The following is a 16,102-nucleotide window of genomic DNA, read 5'->3' as shown; positions in this document are numbered from 1 at the left end:
TGAGATTTCCTTTAAGCCAAGTATCTGTTTGTCTCTGTATTTTTCCTCTAGTTACCTTGCTTCTCTCCAACATTTTTTTTCTTTCTCCCTCCTCCCTCATCTCCACCCCCCACCCCCTCACCAAGGAAGGAATTGGCTGGCTCCACCCAGCCGGCCCCCCGTGACTCCGCCCCTACTCGGCGGGCCAAGAGTTAACAGCTGCACCTGTTGAGGTATCCTTGCAGTCGCCGGCACCTGTACTTACAGCCAATCAGCGCCAGGGCTGCTCGGAACCTACCTGTCAGCAAAATCCCGACATCCAAACCTCAACATAAATCAAACACTTCCCAGTGCAGGGAATGTCCGCGGGAGGCCGGAATTAGAGACAAGCAGTGAGCAGAGCCTCGGCGGCGAGGAGTCGCGGGAGCCCGGGAGCAGGAAGATGTCGAATGAACTTGAGTGAGTAAACACCCGTGGACACCTGCGCTCTGAGCTGGGAGGCTGCATGGGGTTTCCAGGAGGGGAGAGCAGGGAGGCTGGCGCCAGGACTCACAGGGCAATTTGTACGGGTAAATGAATGGGCTGCCGGTCCTGCTCCGGCGTGTCGAGGCAAGCCCCTGTCTCAGGCGAGAGCGGAGCGTTTCCCTGGGAAAATAGTTTTTCTCTCTCTGCTGAGCAGTTTCGAGCCAGGCAGGGAAACACAGCACTGAAACTGTGAAGGCTCTTGGCACCGCTCTTTGATACTCTGAAGGGGCCTTGGAAATCAGAGACGATCCCAGCCCCGTGGAGGCCTGCTATCTTCTTGCCAAAAGGAACTTCTCTGAGGTGGTTCTAAGATTGTCCTAGGCAGAGGGCTGGCTTTTTCTGGAGGACTTGTTTGTTGGGCTGGACCACTCCCAAGTGGGAAGGTTGCAGTGTGGTGGCTAAACATGTGCGCTCTCAGTAGTGGACCTGACCTGGGTTCAAATCCAGGCCCTCCTTCAAGCTGTGTGATCTCATGCACCTTATCTGATCTTCATTGTCCTCATCTGGAAAATGGGTACAAGAACACTGTAGACTTCTTGAGAGAGTCCAGCATGATACAGGCTGTAAAAGGGCTTACCACAGAGCCAAGGATTGAAGATGCGTTCAATAAAGTGTGTGTGATTTTATTCAGAGGCAGTTCTAAGGGGGGGGGGGCGGCTGAGAAGTGGTTTTCAGTGAGGTCACCTCTGTTGCCCAGCAGGAGACAGGTGCCTTCCTGCCCACATCTGAGATTTAAAATCCCAACTGGCTGCTGCAGACCTTCAGCATGGAGAAGGGGGGCTGGGATGGGCCGTGGGCCGCTTTCGCTTGGATTCAGGAAGCTGGCAGCAGCCAGAGCTCTTAAATACAGACTCTTCTTCCTGTCGCCCTCAGAGGCAGTGGGCAGAGGCAAGGGCTGACCAATCTTTTCTACAGCCACTCACGGACAGATGGAGAACCTGGAGACCCGTGGGCAGAGCGGCTAGTGGGTCCCTGGCTGTAGCCGGGCTCCCTGGAGACTCGCCGGCTCCTGGGTTCTTGAGTCGGCCAGCTGTGGCCACACTGCAGTCACTGGGGTTGAGACATCAGCCTTCTCTTGAATGAATTCTGGAGGCTGACAGTGCATTGACAGCCGGGCCACAGCTGGCAGGAGGCTCACTGGCGCCACACCGGGTGCTGCTGGGCAGGTTTGAGTCCCAGGCTGCTTCTCACGCGCACAGACCCCTCACCCGGGCCTCAGCTTTCTCACTTGTACACTGCGACCAGCAGTGGTGCCCAGCTCACGGTGCTGCCAGGGGATTCAACAGCTTTCAAACAGTGGCTGCTTTACAGCCTGGAGGAGACAAGCCAGTGACCGCTGCTGCTTCGTCCGGAAGCCACCGCTCAGGCCAGCAGCACTTGCTTGTTCTCTTTCACGCACTGCACACGCGTAAACGATCCTGAGCTGTGTGTCCGCCTCGCTTGGCTCTGAGAAAGCTCCAGTCTCCTCACTGTTGCTCCGCAGGGGATGTGTCCCGCAGCCAGGCCACTGGCCCAGAAGGCTTTGCTGCTGCTCTCTTCCGTAAGGATCGGGTCTGAAGTCGGACCCCAGGGCAGCTGAGGCTGATCAGGCTGTGGCATTTGGGGTGGGGTGGGGAAGCTTGCAAACTCTGCAGCTACCCCGGGAGGGGACAATGGCAGAGCCTGGGGGCGCAGCGCCCCTTTCTCAGAATAGGGCAGGTGGCCATCCAGGGCGCCCCCTTGGTCCTGAGCGAACGAGCGGCCTTTGTCAGGTCTTGGTGCAGCGGGAAGAGTCGGGCTTGGATGCCACTTACCAACGGCGGGATCCTCCGCCGGGAACGAGGCCTCTAAGTTCCTACCCGGCAGGGGACGCTCTGAGGTCCCTGCCCCGTGGACACCCCCGGGGGGCCGGCAGAGGCGCTCCCTGGACACCAGCCTGAGGACGAGGCCTCGGGAGGCAGCGCTTTGAAGGCCAGGACTGGAGCCGTCAGAAACCAGCTTGAGGCAGCTGGTGGGTGGCCAGCGCCCGGGCCTTTCATGTGGTCGGCCCAACGCCGCCACCCCCCAGGCCTCACAAGCCGCACAGGGCGCCTCAGAGCCAGAGCCCACAGCCTCAGGCCAGGCCAGCCGCAAGGGCTCCTGGGGCGGCTCCTCGGGGTCTCGCGAGAAAACACCCGCGAGGCGTGCGGCCTGCGGCGCCTGCGCACTGCCTGCTGCTGGGGGGTCTTCCTGGGAGCTGGCGCCCGGGGTGCGGAGCGGGTCTAGGTCTCAGGGGCTGCTGGGTGCCTCTAGACCAGGGTCTAGGGGGTGACCCCCTGGCGCTTTTCGGCGTGCCCCCAGGACCTTCCGTGTGCCTAGCCCAGGAAGCAACTTTGCCCACTGTGAAGGGGCTTGTCCCGTAGTAGGTCCAGCGAGAGGCGGCGGCCCAGCGGGATCCTTCCCACGGCCTCGCTGTGCACGGCGCGCCCGCAGCCCGGGTCCCCACCTGCTGCCGTCTGGAATCTTCTCCCCCACCCCACTACCCCAGCCCCGAAGAGCCGCGGGTGGGGGTGGGCGGTGGCTGGGGAGGGGCGGGGACCATCCCTGTGACCCAGGCGGGCTGGCTATCTGATCTGATCTGGGGAGAGCCGGGCTCCAGACTGCCTGGAGCGCCGAAGGAGTTAACCAGGAACGCCTCCCCGCTGTGGTTTTGTGGTCGAAACCATGATTGCCAGGAGCAAATTTTTGTCGTGCACAAGGTGTGTTATTAAAAGTCGGAGTTACGCTGCTGGTGAATGAAAAGTTAAAAGCCCTCATTAAGCTCGGGCTGTAAAACAGCCAGCCTGGGCCCAGAGAGGATGAGAGACAACGGCACCAGGCTCCAGCCTCCCTGCAGGTGCCCGAGCCCCAGGCAGGCTCTGGCTCATCAGGCTCAGCGGTGTGGCCCTGTGGCCAGAGCCAGGTGGGTCGGAGCGGCAGGAGGGAGCGAGGGCTCAGGGCTGAAACAGCGATGTCGTTCGCATTTACCGAGACGCTGTCCAGTGCTTGGTCAAGACATCCCAGCATCCCGGCGTGGGAGGGGGACGGGAGCGTGAAGGGAGCTGAGGCCTGGCTCAGATCTCGCAGAAGACCTGGGGGCTCCTGGGTCTCAGCCCAGGGCACAGCAATGAGCTGCAGGTTGCTGCCCGGGTGCTTAGAGGCTGAAAGGGGAAGTGATGGCGAACTGTTAGCCGCGATCACCTGTGAGCGATGATGCGGCTTCATCCTATTCTCCTTCCTGTTGGGGGCGGCTTCGCATTTATTTATACACTTGTAGTATTTTACAAAACTGTGTTACTTTCAAAGTGGGGAGAGGGGTGGAGAGTCTTATTTTTAAAAGAATTACTGGTTGGACTAGACCCATGTTCTCAAAGTGTGGTCCTGGGACCAGCATCCTCCTCCTCCTCACCACTACCCCCACCCCCTGCCTGCATCAGGTGGCGTGGGCAGGGTGGGGCAGCGGGATGCGTTTCCACCAGCCCTCCAGGAGATTCTGATGGGGCTTCAAGTTTAAGAGCCATTGGCCTGGGAGACCCGGCGGAGGGCTGGGAGGCTGGAGGCTCCCAGATCCCAGATCCCGGATCCCAGATCCACTGTGGAGCTGCCTGTGGCTGCTGAGTCAGCGGCCGGGAGCCCTGCTCCAGGGTCACAGCTGTGTTTAAAGCCCAGCTCTGCCACCGGTGAATTGGGTGAGTCTGTGTCAGTCCCTGCTTATGGAGAAGAGTGACAAAAGCACCCAGCTCTCGGGGCCCGTGTGAGAGTGCCGAGGCTCAGGGCCGGGCTGCGGGAACTGATTTCTTCCCTTTCCCTTCTCTCGTCGTCCCTCTCAGCCCCTCTCTGGAGCACACAGCTTTCCGTCTGTACAATGCAGCGAGCCGCCCCGCCTCGCCGCCTCCCTCTCCCAAAGAGGTGAGAGCGCCTGGAAGTCTGAAGGGAGATCTCGGTGGTACTGGGTGTTTCTTTGGGCTCCAACACCGGGGGACGCACCCTTGCGTCCCCACCCTTGCGTCCCCAGCGCTCAGCGCACAGCCTGTTCAGGGTAGCCCTCAGTGAAGGCCTGTGGAATGAATCACTAAGTGAATGAATGAAGGGATGTGTCTGGATGTGGATTTCACTTCTCTCCCAGCTCAGGTGTACAATAGAGGGGGGAGGGGAACCCAGAAAATTGGACAAGAAAGAGAGAAGGAAAATACAGCATGAAAGAAAAATTCGCATCCAGGGGAGAACCTTTCTGAGGGGAGAGGGCGAGTTTCTGCTGTAATTGAAACGGCACGTCATTAATTCCCGTGCAAGGGAAGCGCTGTGCCCGCGCCCGGCCGCCCTCCGCTTGCCCACCACGATGGAGCGGGCCGTGTGCTTGCGCTGCTTAGCTGGGCCTCTCCGGGCTGCTCTGCAGGAGATGTCCCATTTTACAGGTGGGAGAAACTGAGTCTATGAATCGGGCAGCGGCTGGGGTTTAGCCCCCAGCGTGAGTCTTACTAGCTATAAAGATGGTTCACGTTATGACGGGCTGGCACTGTGCCAACCACTTTGCCACCTGCGTTTTCTCATTGCATTCTTCCAACAAGAAACTTCCCAAAGTTGTTGTAAAGATTAAATAAGAAGCTGCTTAGCCAGGACCCGGCACTTGGTAATCTCTCGGTGAAGAGGAGCCATCGTGGTGATCCCGTGAGGTTAGTACTCTCGTCTTCCCACAGTTTACAGTTATGAAAAACAAAACCCAAGTCAGGAGATGTCAGATTGCAGAGCCGGAGCTGGAGGTTCATGTGGCCCCATTCAAATCAAAGTCACTACTGAGCACCACCGTGGCCTCCCCCATTTCCCCCATATAGGCCCCCTGATGAGCCCCTTGCCCTGGGGACAAAGCACGTTTCACAACCTGATGGGCCATTGCAGGTGCAGGAACCTGGGGCGGCCCTGTCATACCGGGAACCCTTATGTGGGCCTGAGAAATGATTCCTCCGTGAGCAGTGGCAGGGCCTCGCTGGGGATGACTAGCGAGCGTGATTGATCACTGCTGATGAGGCAGGGTGGCTCCCAGCAGGGCTTGGCAAGTCACTGACTGGGTGGCAACACCCAGCTCAAGTGCCTGCCGGAATTCTTCCTCCCGGGACCCAGCTGGCTGGGTCTGTCCTGTGCCAAGCACCTCCCTTGGTGGGGCTCGAGGCTACACCCTTTGGGGGTGGGTTTGCTTCCACTTTCTGCAAGATGAACAAGAGTCCTTACGCCCATCTGTGAGTCCTGAAGGTGCCTGTGACATAGGCTGGCAGCTGAACCAGCAGCGGAGGGGAGAGAGGAAGCTTGCGTCTCAGTCTCGCTGTAGGCTGCGTTTCTGGGCCGAGAGAGAGAGAGAGAGAGAGAGCGAGAGTGAGAGCGAGCTTCTATCTACTGGTTCACCTCTCAGATGGCCACAACAGCCAGGGCTGGGCCAGGAACTCCATCCGGGTCTCCCATATGGGTACAGGGGCCCAAGTACTTGGCCATCTTCCACTGCTTTCCTAGGTGCGTTAGCAGGGAGCTGGATCGGAAGCAGAGCAGCCAGGACTCAAACTGGTGCTCTAATATGGGATGCCTGCATGGCAAGGGGTGGCTTCACCCCACTGTGCTACAACACCACTCTAAGGTCTGTTATGCAGCCTAAATTTCAAAGATCCCAACAGAAGGAAATCCTACAAAAAGCTTCAACCACTGGCCGAGACCGCATCTGCTTGGCCTCATTGAGAGTTTGAAGTGGTTCAGCCCAAAAGCAGAGGGCATTTCACATCAGAGGGATGTGTTGGGTACAAGTCTCTTTCCTTGCCTGGGCCTTCTCCATTCTCGTGCCCAGAACGAGGCATGTGGGAGTCAGGAAGCTAAGAGGCTGGCAGGGCATGGAGCAGCTGGTACCACACCCCTTCCATGCTGGGGAAAGAGCCCACCCACCCACAGTTTGCACTTCCGCACAGGCTAGGGACAGGAGGCCTCAGCAAGGTAGAGACCTCGCAGGTAGCTCTCCCCCACGCACACTCCCACTCCCAGGCTCCTCTCTCTCGATCTTATTTCTGGCTCACTCTAAGTGGAACCGCCAGATGGAGAGGCGGCTTTGTGAAGCACTCTCAGTGCTGGTAGCTCTAGGTCTGATGCCACCAGGGTACCAGCCAGGTGGCCTTAGGCAAGCCAGTGGCCCTCACCATGGCTCAGTTCTTGCTGCCATCCCGTTGGGACAAACATACTTCCCTCTCTGCCTTACACGGGCGTTGCAGGATCGGAGGTATGACAGATACTTGAGAGTGCATTGGAAAACACAGCACGCTATGCAAATGTGAAGGATTGTCAAACCCTGGACTTGAGTTTCCTCCCCAGTGAGCTGGCCTTCCTTGAAACAAATCAACATATGCAAAACACCTGGCTCACAGCTGCCGCACAGTAGATGGCCAAGCTGCAGGTGCCGTCCCGGCCCAGGCTTCTGCCTTTGGTCCCACCCTGCCCCTCATCTGGAAGGCCCAAGGCCCGCCCCACCCATCTCTCCCCCTCCACCCCTCATCTCGCCCAACATCCATCACTCCCCAGGGTTCACGCAGGTCACAGGTCCTCTGGCTGCTTTTCCATCATAGCTTTCTTCACCTATCTGATAATGAGCTGTTTGTTTTTGTAGTCACGTCTGTCTTGCTGCTACTAAATATATCCTCTGTGACGGCAGGGACTGCCTTGTCCTGGTCTTATGGGACAGGGTCTGGCACATCGTAGTCACTTAATAAATATTTGTTCACATGATGGATGGACGCTGCCGGTTTGTTGGTGTGTTCCCTTTCTCCTACATCCCTGCTTGAAAGCCAGCAATTCGGTGGGGAAGTGACTAGTCTTTGCGGTTCCCGTCCAGATCCCAGGAAGCCTGGCTCTGTAGCTCCCCGGCCAGTGCCCCAGGACAGGTCCTTGGACGTCTCTGGTGTCTATTTCCTGGTCTGTAAAGTAGGAATAATAACATATTCCCATATTTTGGGAGGCTCCGAGAGATAATGGATATGAAAGTCAAAAGCAAGGGGTTATTACTCTGTCTGTCGGTGACGCAGGACTTGGTCCGCAGACGGCGGCTTAGCAGGGCCGATGACTGAAGAACCGCAGGCAGAGGCTCCCCGCTCCTCGCATTTAGGGGTTCCGGGGTTCCGATGGCAATGGCGGCTGTTACTGAGTATTCTCTGGCAGGCTTTAGACGGAGCACATTTCTTACTGGAATGCCCTTCATTCTCCTAACAAGCTGTGAGATTAGCCCTGCTTTCAAGTCGCCACCCCTGGTGACTATTACATTACTATGATCTAATTTTCTTCACAGCACTTATCACTAACTAAAATTAGATCACCTCCCTGCTTGTTTACGGTCGGTCTGCCCCAATTAGACCGTCAGTTCCATGGGAGCGGAGTCTTATCTGCCATGCTGTTGGCTGGTTTTCCTGTGCCGAGGACTGCCCAACAGCAGACACGCCATAGACCCATTTAACAGGTGAGGGAATTGGCTCCAAAGGGCTCCGGTGCCTCACCCAACACACAGTTTCCAAAGCCACGGGCTGTGACCCGGTGCCGCTTCCTCCCATGGTGCTGCGGGTCCTGCTGTATTGTGCTTGTGCTCTCGGAGATCTGAGGTCAAAGGGCTGCCCAGGGCCAAGGCATCTCCTCTCCTCCCCTCCCCCTCCCCCTCCCCCTGGTGATATCTCAGGAGTTCCACCTTGGACACCAGCGGAGTTTGCGTAGGCCTTAGGGAAAGTGACCTCATAGGACCGGCATCTCCTGGCTCCCACTTTGTTCTGGGTCTGTCACCTATGAATAGGGCTTTTTCTTAGAACCCTTTTCATATTCATCCTATATCAAATCCTGAAACAAAACTATATTATATATATATATCTATAAATTTTTTTCTCTTTCTCACACAGCGGCTCCCCAAATGTTTAAGAGGGCAGAAATCAAAAGTTCTTGGATTTCAGATTTAACACACGGATCAGTGCAAGCTCTACCCATGGTCAAGACTTTCTGGAAGCCAAATGACTAGTCTAGAACATGAGGTTGACGGGAGACGTGCACGTACACAGAGACAATGAGCAGAGGACTCCCAGCGCCTGGGCCAGGACTGGCGGTTGTCACCATCTTGCCTTCCTGCTCCGTCCCTCCTGCCTTGTGTGGGTGGGAAATTCCTTTCTGCCTTGCAGCAGAGAATTGGCTCAATGTATTCCAGAGGGTGGAAATTTCCAGAACCGGAAGGGCATCTAGATTGAGGACTAGCGCTGGGGTTAAGAGCTGCATCTGGGGAGTCCAAGAGGTCCCAGTTCAAGTTGCGCCTCTGTCACACACTGGCTGCCTGAGCCTGAGTAGGCGGGGCATGTTGCCTGTCTGAGTCCCAGTCTCTCCTCTGAAAAGGGGGATAATAATGCCTATTTCTCAGGGCTATCATGTGAAGTAGATGACACCTGACACATAAAAATAGTTGACATCATGTCCGCCTATGGGAAATGCTTAGGGTATGGTAGCTTCTGTTTATCAAGGAATCATACTTCGGGCTTCCAGTAGGGTGGAGTGGAGACTGGCATAGACCAGGAAAGCCTCCCAAGCAAACAGAAAACCTGGTCTATTCTTTTGTTTCTAGCAGCTTTATTGTTGTCTTCTAGAATTTATAGAACTATAATGTTTAAATTATTATTAATTTATTGGAGAGAGAGAGAGAGAGTCCTGTCTTCTGTTTACTCCTCAAATACCCACAGTGGTCCAGGCTAGGCCAAAGCCAGGTTTCCCACGTAGATGGCAGGAGCCCAGTTACTTGAGATGCTAACCTGGATGTTACCCCTGGAAGTACTGCTCTGGGAACATTGCCTCCCAGGGGCCGCACTGGCCGGAAGCTGGAATGGGGCGTGTGAGCCAGGACTCCAGTGTAGGCACACACACATACATGGGCTGCAGCTGTCCTAATGCTAGGTCAAACACCTGCCCCTACAACTTATTTTTACAAAGGAAAAGATGACTGGTGACTCTTCGAAGCGGACTTTCACCCCACCAGAGTCAGCCCCGACTTGCCGCGTGGCCATGCCTATGCCAGGACGGGACCCCTCACTGACCAGCCCCAGGCAGCCCTGGAGTACAGCAGTGGCTCCTGGGTACAAGGGCTGATGGACCAGGCCCAGGTCCAAGCAGTACTCCTCAGAGTCCTAGACTGTGGTGCTTTCTGAGACTGGCTGAGCAGGGAGGCAGAGGGCCAAGCCCTGGGGACCCCAGGGAGCGGTGCTGGTGAGGGGGGCACCATCAGGCCCTTCCCTGCCTCTCCCATGCTTCCTGGGCTTGGAGGTTCCTGCTGGCCTGCGGCTGCGCAGGACTGGGTGAGGGCCTTGCCGAGTTCCTCTAGCCCCAGGCCCAGGAGGCAGCTAGGAGGTGCCTTGAGGTCTCTTGATTTATGGCAGCAGAAACTCCTCATCCCCAGAACAGGAAAGTTTCTGTCATTTCTCCCTCTGTGACAGCTCCCGCTCCCTCCCTCTGAGAGCCCCGGGAGGCCCAGTGGGGTGGGAGACACTGCCCCGGGGGGGGGGGGGGACATTGCTTCCTGTAGCGTGATTTGCTAAGGCCCCTCCTTGTCCACGCACCAGGCTGCAATTGCGCCACTAATGCGGTGCTAGTGCATTTTTCTGCTGGAGCAAGGGCCGCTCGCCTGTGTCATGGCACAGCAGGGCGGCTCATGGGGAACAGGAGGTTTCGGTCCAGGCAAGCCCGGGTTAAGTCCTGACCGTGCCATGGCCAAGCTGGATGGTCTGGGGCATATCCAAATCACGAAGCGAAAGATGCTTACCTCGCGATGTCTTGAAGGGAGCAGAGCGAGTGAGTGGAGCGCACTCACGGACTTGGGTGTAGCAGCTGGCATCGCTCCCAGGTCCCTGGTCCAGGGGAGTGAGTCCTCAGACCCCAGAGAAGGGGAGGGTTTGTGCCCCCAGAAGCCCAGTCCGTGCCCGCTTCTTCCCTGGGCTCCCTCTTTCCAGCCTGGACAGCTTCACACACTCTGCTCGAAACTGAACACGGCCAGAGCCTGCCTTTGCTCCTGACTGCAGCGTGTGCCTCACCAGCGACTCCCGGAAGCCCCAGGCTGCCGCATCAGTCTCCCCCGTGCGAGCGTTAGAAGTGGCGTCTAAGCCACCCAGGCCTGGAGAGCCAGGCTGCAAGAATGCCGCTCTGCCATCTGTGCTTTATTTATTGATTGACTTAAAGATTTATTTATTTGAAAGGCAGAGTTAGAAAGAGGCAGAGAGAGAAAGAGAGAAGCCTTCCATCCTCTCTGGTTCACTCCCCAAATTGCTGGAGAGCTGGGCTGGTCCGAAGCCAGGAATCCGGAGCTTCATCTGGGTCTCCACGTGGGTGCAGGGGCCCAAATACTTGGGCCGTCTTCTACTGCTTTCCCAGACCATTAGCAGGGAGCTGGATCAGAAGTGGAGCAGCTGGGACGCGAACCAGTGTCCACATGGGATGCTGGCGTTGCAGGTGGTGGCTCAACCTGCTAAGCCACAGCGTCGGCCCCACTAGTCCCCGCTATAAAACAGGAATAGTAAAAGCACCTGTCTCACAGGGCAGCTGTGAGAATTCAGTGAGATGCTAATTCACCTGGCTCAGCTCAGCGCCCCGGACGCAGCTGGTGCTCCAACAAGATACTGTCTGGCTCACCCTCATGGCTGTTCTGCCTCACGGCCCCACCCCTGACCCTCCCTCCCCCAATTTCCCGTGGGAAAACCGCCCAGGACTGAGGGTCTCCTGTTCCACTATGTGCAGCCCGCCTCTGAGTGAGCAGCTGCTGAGGCCCTGTACAGCGAACGCTGGACTGAAACCCATTCCTCAAGACCGGGTTCTGCCCGAGGACTTCGCTCCCTGCACCCTCTGTCCCGTGTCTGTCCCCCGAATGCAGGTGCAGGTGACCGGTGGCTTCTGTGTCATCCCCAACTTGAAACAATGTCTGAGTTTTATTCTCTGCAGCTCCTCGCTGTCGCTTCCTGTTCCTAATTAGTCCTAATTCCCCTCGGATACGTATCTACCCGGGAAGCCTTTGCCTGAGTCCACTCCATGGGGCTACAGTCTCAGTGCCATAGGATGGCGCTACGGCCCCACGTCCACAGCTTCTCTGTGGTGACATTTGCCATGGACCCAGCTCCACTGCCCCCTGCCGCCTAATGGTGGCAGAAGTTTCAAGTTTCCAAGGCCAGCACCCCTGACTCCCTGGGCATCGGCCACCCGTGGGCCTCCTTCCGGGACAGCCTGAACTTGACCCTCCTCCCTGGCTGCAGTTTCAGGTCTGTGCGGCTGCTGAAGAACGACCCAGTCAACTTCCAGAAGTTTCCCTACACCAGTGAGGACGAGGCCTGGAAGACGTACCTGGAAAACCCCCTGACGGCCGCCACCAAGGCCATGATGCGGGTCAACGGGGACGATGACAGCGTCGCCGCCCTGAGCTTCCTCTACGATTACTACATGGTGCGTGTGCCACCCGTGGCTCGGCAGCCTCCGTGACCCCCGCCCCCCAGCCCTCACGTTCCTCCGTCTGCCCAGCTCCTTCCCCGTCCTGGCTGCACACCGCTCTCAGCTTTGGGTCTCAGGTGTCTGCTCGTGCGTACACCAGGCTTTCGTGGGTCTCCCATTCTGAGCCCCCTCTGGGCACCCTGAACACACACCACCGTCATCTTTGACTGCATCCTTGGAAACTTTCCCTTTGCATAGCCACTGCTCTGTCTCCTCCTGAGCTCCTGGAGGGCAGGCACTGGGTCCCCAGCACCCAATCCAGCTGCCCCCCGGGTGCACACACACGTGGGGTGAGTGGATTCACTCTCTTCTTTCTGATCCTCCCTTGGGTCATGGCAGCTCCCTGTCATGCCCACTTTCCTATTCTGCCCCACCTGGAACCTTCCTGTCCTTTAGCCCGGCTCTTCCTCTGGGGCCCTTCCCAAGGCCCGCTCTCTGCAGCTGACACCATTGCCAGCGCTGGAACATTTCCTGACAGCTCTGTAATCGTTTCCAGGACCTTGGCCTTGACGCTGGGAAATGGGGGCTTCCGAGAACCAGAATTTGGCCCTTGCATATCTGATTGGTGGGGCTTGTTTTAGTCGGCAGTCATAAATATGCAGCACACATGACCCAGCACCCTAACCCCCTCCAATGCCTGTGCCAGACATTGCTAATGGATTACTGCCTGCAGTCTCACTGAGGATGCATGAGGCTACATGATCTTTGTCAATCCAGTTCTCTGGCAGCTCCTACCCATGTATCCGAGTTGTCACAAGGCAACAAACTAACTGGCTATCCCTACTGGGTGACTGCTCCAAGAGACCACCCTGCACTTGGCAATGGCCTTGGGGGCATGAATAGCTGATGGATGAGCTCTCTGGCTCCCACCTTGAAGATTTAAAGCCAACTTACAAATAAACCCATAAACGCACTGGGCCAAGAAGTATTTTACCCACCCTGCCTCAAATTCCCTGCATGAATTCAGAGGCCAACAAAGGGTAGGGGAAGACCCCTAACTCACTCTTTCTCTCTGCCTAGGGTTCTCACCCTGGAGTACCCTGGTAGCCTCCCCTCCCCCTTCGTCCCCAGCCCACTGGTCCTGTCCTGCTAGTGCTCACCCTGATGGAAAAGGGATTCCAATGACTGTTTCAGCATGGGATAAGAGGCCTTCCCCAGGGCTGGAATGGTGGGGGCAGGCCCTGGAGGCAACGTGGGTCCTGGCTTTAGTGCAGCACGGGGTCTCAGGGGGCGGCACCTGCCCTAGCCTCCGTCTCCCACAGCAGCCCCGTGGGGAGTGAGGACGTGGCGTGGTAGCTGGTGGTGTGGAGACTGCACCCGGCTGGGGGCCTGGTCCTGCCGCACTTCCGTGGCACTGAGGGCACCATGGCACTGAGCAGCACCTTCCCCGTTTCTAACGGACTGCCTGGCGCCAGGCCAGCCGCCTTCCCCGCCTTCTCTGTTGGGGGCGGCGAAAACCGAGAAGCCAGACTGAGAGTCCACGCTGCCAGCACTCGGGGCGGCAGCTCCGGTTCCTCCCAGCGGGTGCGGAAGTAAATTAGCAAACAGAGGTCGGGGTCACAAGGCTGGAGACAGGCAGCACTCTCAAGGAGTGTGCCTTATATTAATAGATCTTCATGACGTAGGGATTTTACTCCCTCATTTGTCAAATGACAAAAGTGAGCCTTGGGAGGTCACTCAGCACGGCTGGCGCCCGCTCCCGGCCTCCCTCACCCCACCCTGGGCCTGCACCCCCTCCCTGCGTGCTGCCTCCCACTGCTCAGCCTGGGGCTCCAGGGCTCCTGGAAGGGCCCATGGGTTTTCTCCCTGGGCCCAGAGCGGCGCCACTGCCCGGCCCGGGCTGCAGGAGGCGGGCGAGGCCCCGGCAGCAGGTCTGAGTCCATGCTCTCCGTGCTTTCCTTTCAGGGTCCCAAGGACAAACGGATCCTGTCCTCCAGCACCGGTGGCCGCAACGACCAGGGCAAGAGGTGAGGCCGCACCTGCTCCTCCCGCCCCCACCCCTGTAACACAGGGCTCATTTAGCCGGCAGCCTCGGGGCAGGGTCTGGGGTTCGCAATACCTTAGGCACTGTTATACTTTGTTTTACAATCAGAAGAGAAAAAAAATGAATACAGTGGAGCCTGGACTATGGCTGTCTTTGTGCCAGAGCAATTGCAGAAGAGACTTTTGAATAGTTTTGAAGGGGCCAGGGCAGAAGAGCCGGGGGCATGTGGAACTCATCATAAAACTGCTTCAACACGTGTGTGTGTGTGCACACATGTGTGCACGCGCGTGGGTGCACGCTTGCTTGCATGCACAGTCACACACACACACCAGATGCCACGCGGGCTGGCACTTACTGAACGCAAACCTCAAAGCTAGCAGTGGAGAAGCCTCCCTGCCTGCGGCCTCTCGCGGAGGGGCACCTGGGCTTGGGGGGAACACATGGGTTCCTGCACTCCCCCTCCCACCTCCGCCTGGCATCGGTGCCCCAGGCCACCCACTCTCATGGCACTGGAAGGAACCTGTCCTCTTTCTCCTTCCCTGACAATCAATCAGCTGTCCCCTTGAAAATGACCCCGGGCCTGTCTGCTGGCCTTCTGGAAAAGCCACGGTGCCAAGGCGGGCATCGCAGCTCCTCACCTGAGCCAGTGGCAGCGTGCCTGGCTCCGGCCACCGCCATCCCCTGCTTGCCGCACAAACGCCCATCTCAAAGCCGAGGATTGAAAATGCTATGAACTCCCTCGATGGGGAAAGCAAGCCCTGTTTCTGGGGAAACAGAGACACTGTAGAACCCAATGCAGCGGAGAGTGAGGTCTCCTGCCATCTCCCCGACCCCTCTCGTGCTCTGGGGCGAGCCCTTTCAGACCTTTCTCTAAATGTACATGAAGTGCGCCCATGGACGTGCACGGCCTCACGCCCCCGCCCACGGCATGACTCAGCACAGCTGTTGAGGAGTGGGGACCCTGGACTCTGGCCAAGAGATTAATGATTAAACCTTCAGATTTTTAAATTAGTAAGCATTATAATGGCTAACACAGAGGTTGCCTGGTTCCAGTCTGTCTCTCTTTTAAGATTTAGAAAATTTGTTTGAAAGGCAGAGAGAGAGAGGGAGAGACAGACAGACAGACAGAGAGCAAGAGATCTCCCAGCCACTAGCTCACTCGCCAAATGACCACGACAGCCAGGGCTGGGCCAGGCCAAAACCAGGAGCCTGGAACTCCATCCAGATCTCCCATGAGGGGGGCAGGGATCCACGTCCCTGGGCATCCTCTGCTGCTTTCCCAGGTGCATTAGCAGGGAGCTGGATGGGAAGTGGAGCAGCCGGGGTGCTGCCGGGCACCCTGGCTTGGATGCCGGGGCTGCAGGCAGGGGCTTGGCCCTCTCTGCCTCAGTGTCCCTCCTGCCACCCTCCTCCTGGGCGTCCCTGGACACGTTGGCCGGCCGCTGTGGGGGTGGGGGCCTGACCGTTAGGTTGGCTCAGGGCAGGTCAGCGTGGTGGCGTGACGGTCACCCCCCAGCCCAGTGCTAGCTCAGCGCCTCCCCTCTGCCCCCAGGTACTACCACGGCATGGAGTATGAGACGGACCTCGCGCCCCTCGAGAGCCCCACCCACCTCATGAAGTTCCTGACAGAGAACGTGTCCGGGACCCCGGAGCACCAGGATCTGCTCAAGAAAAATAACCTGATGAGCCTGGAGGGGGCTGTGCCCAGCCCAGGCAAGGCCGCGCCCCTGCCCCCGGGCCCCAGCAAGCTGGAGGCGGGCTCTGTGGACAGCTACCTGCTGCCCACCAGCGACATGTATGATAACGGCTCCCTCAGCTCCTTGTTTGAGAGCATTCACGGGGTGCCACCCACGCAGCGCTGGCAGCCGGATAGCACCTTCAAGGATGACCCGCAGGAGGTGAGACCCCGTCTTATACCCCTCCCGGCGTCCCCAGATAGATACATGCATGTCCAGAAGTATAGAAGCTAGTGAGAAAGTCAGAGCTTTGGAATCTGGTAGAGAGTGCTAGGGCTGGGTCAGGGTTGCCATGTACAGTTGCCTGAATTGTGTACTGCCCAACCTACACACCTGTATGCACAGCCCTGGGCTGAGGCCTCTGTGGCCTGAA

The 16,102-nt window shown here is 57.8% G+C and overlaps 1 protein-coding gene across 3 annotated transcripts in view; it reads left to right on the top strand.

Moving 5' to 3' along the window:
* Positions 1-304: 304 nt before the first annotated feature.
* Positions 305-16,102, top strand: part of GRHL3 (grainyhead like transcription factor 3) — a 30,154-nt gene continuing 14,356 nt past the window's right edge. The window contains exons 1-4 of one of the 3 annotated variants that reach the window (XM_017346465.3): positions 305-438; positions 11,778-11,964; positions 13,915-13,976; positions 15,546-15,891. In XM_017346465.3, coding sequence (XP_017201954.1) covers positions 422-438; positions 11,778-11,964; positions 13,915-13,976; positions 15,546-15,891 — 612 coding nt within the window. In that variant the 5' untranslated portion in view covers positions 305-421. Of the gene's footprint in view, positions 439-3,234; positions 3,425-11,777; positions 11,965-13,914; positions 13,977-15,545; positions 15,892-16,102 lie in introns of those variants that run through there. The other 2 variants (XM_070077009.1, XM_070077010.1) reach the window with 2 other exon arrangements.

This window comes from Oryctolagus cuniculus, chromosome 7 (genome assembly GCF_964237555.1).
Source record: "Oryctolagus cuniculus chromosome 7, mOryCun1.1, whole genome shotgun sequence".
NCBI lineage: Eukaryota > Metazoa > Chordata > Mammalia > Lagomorpha > Leporidae > Oryctolagus > Oryctolagus cuniculus.
Note: the sequence above shows the minus strand (reverse complement) of the source record. Positions and strands in the feature narration are given on the sequence as shown.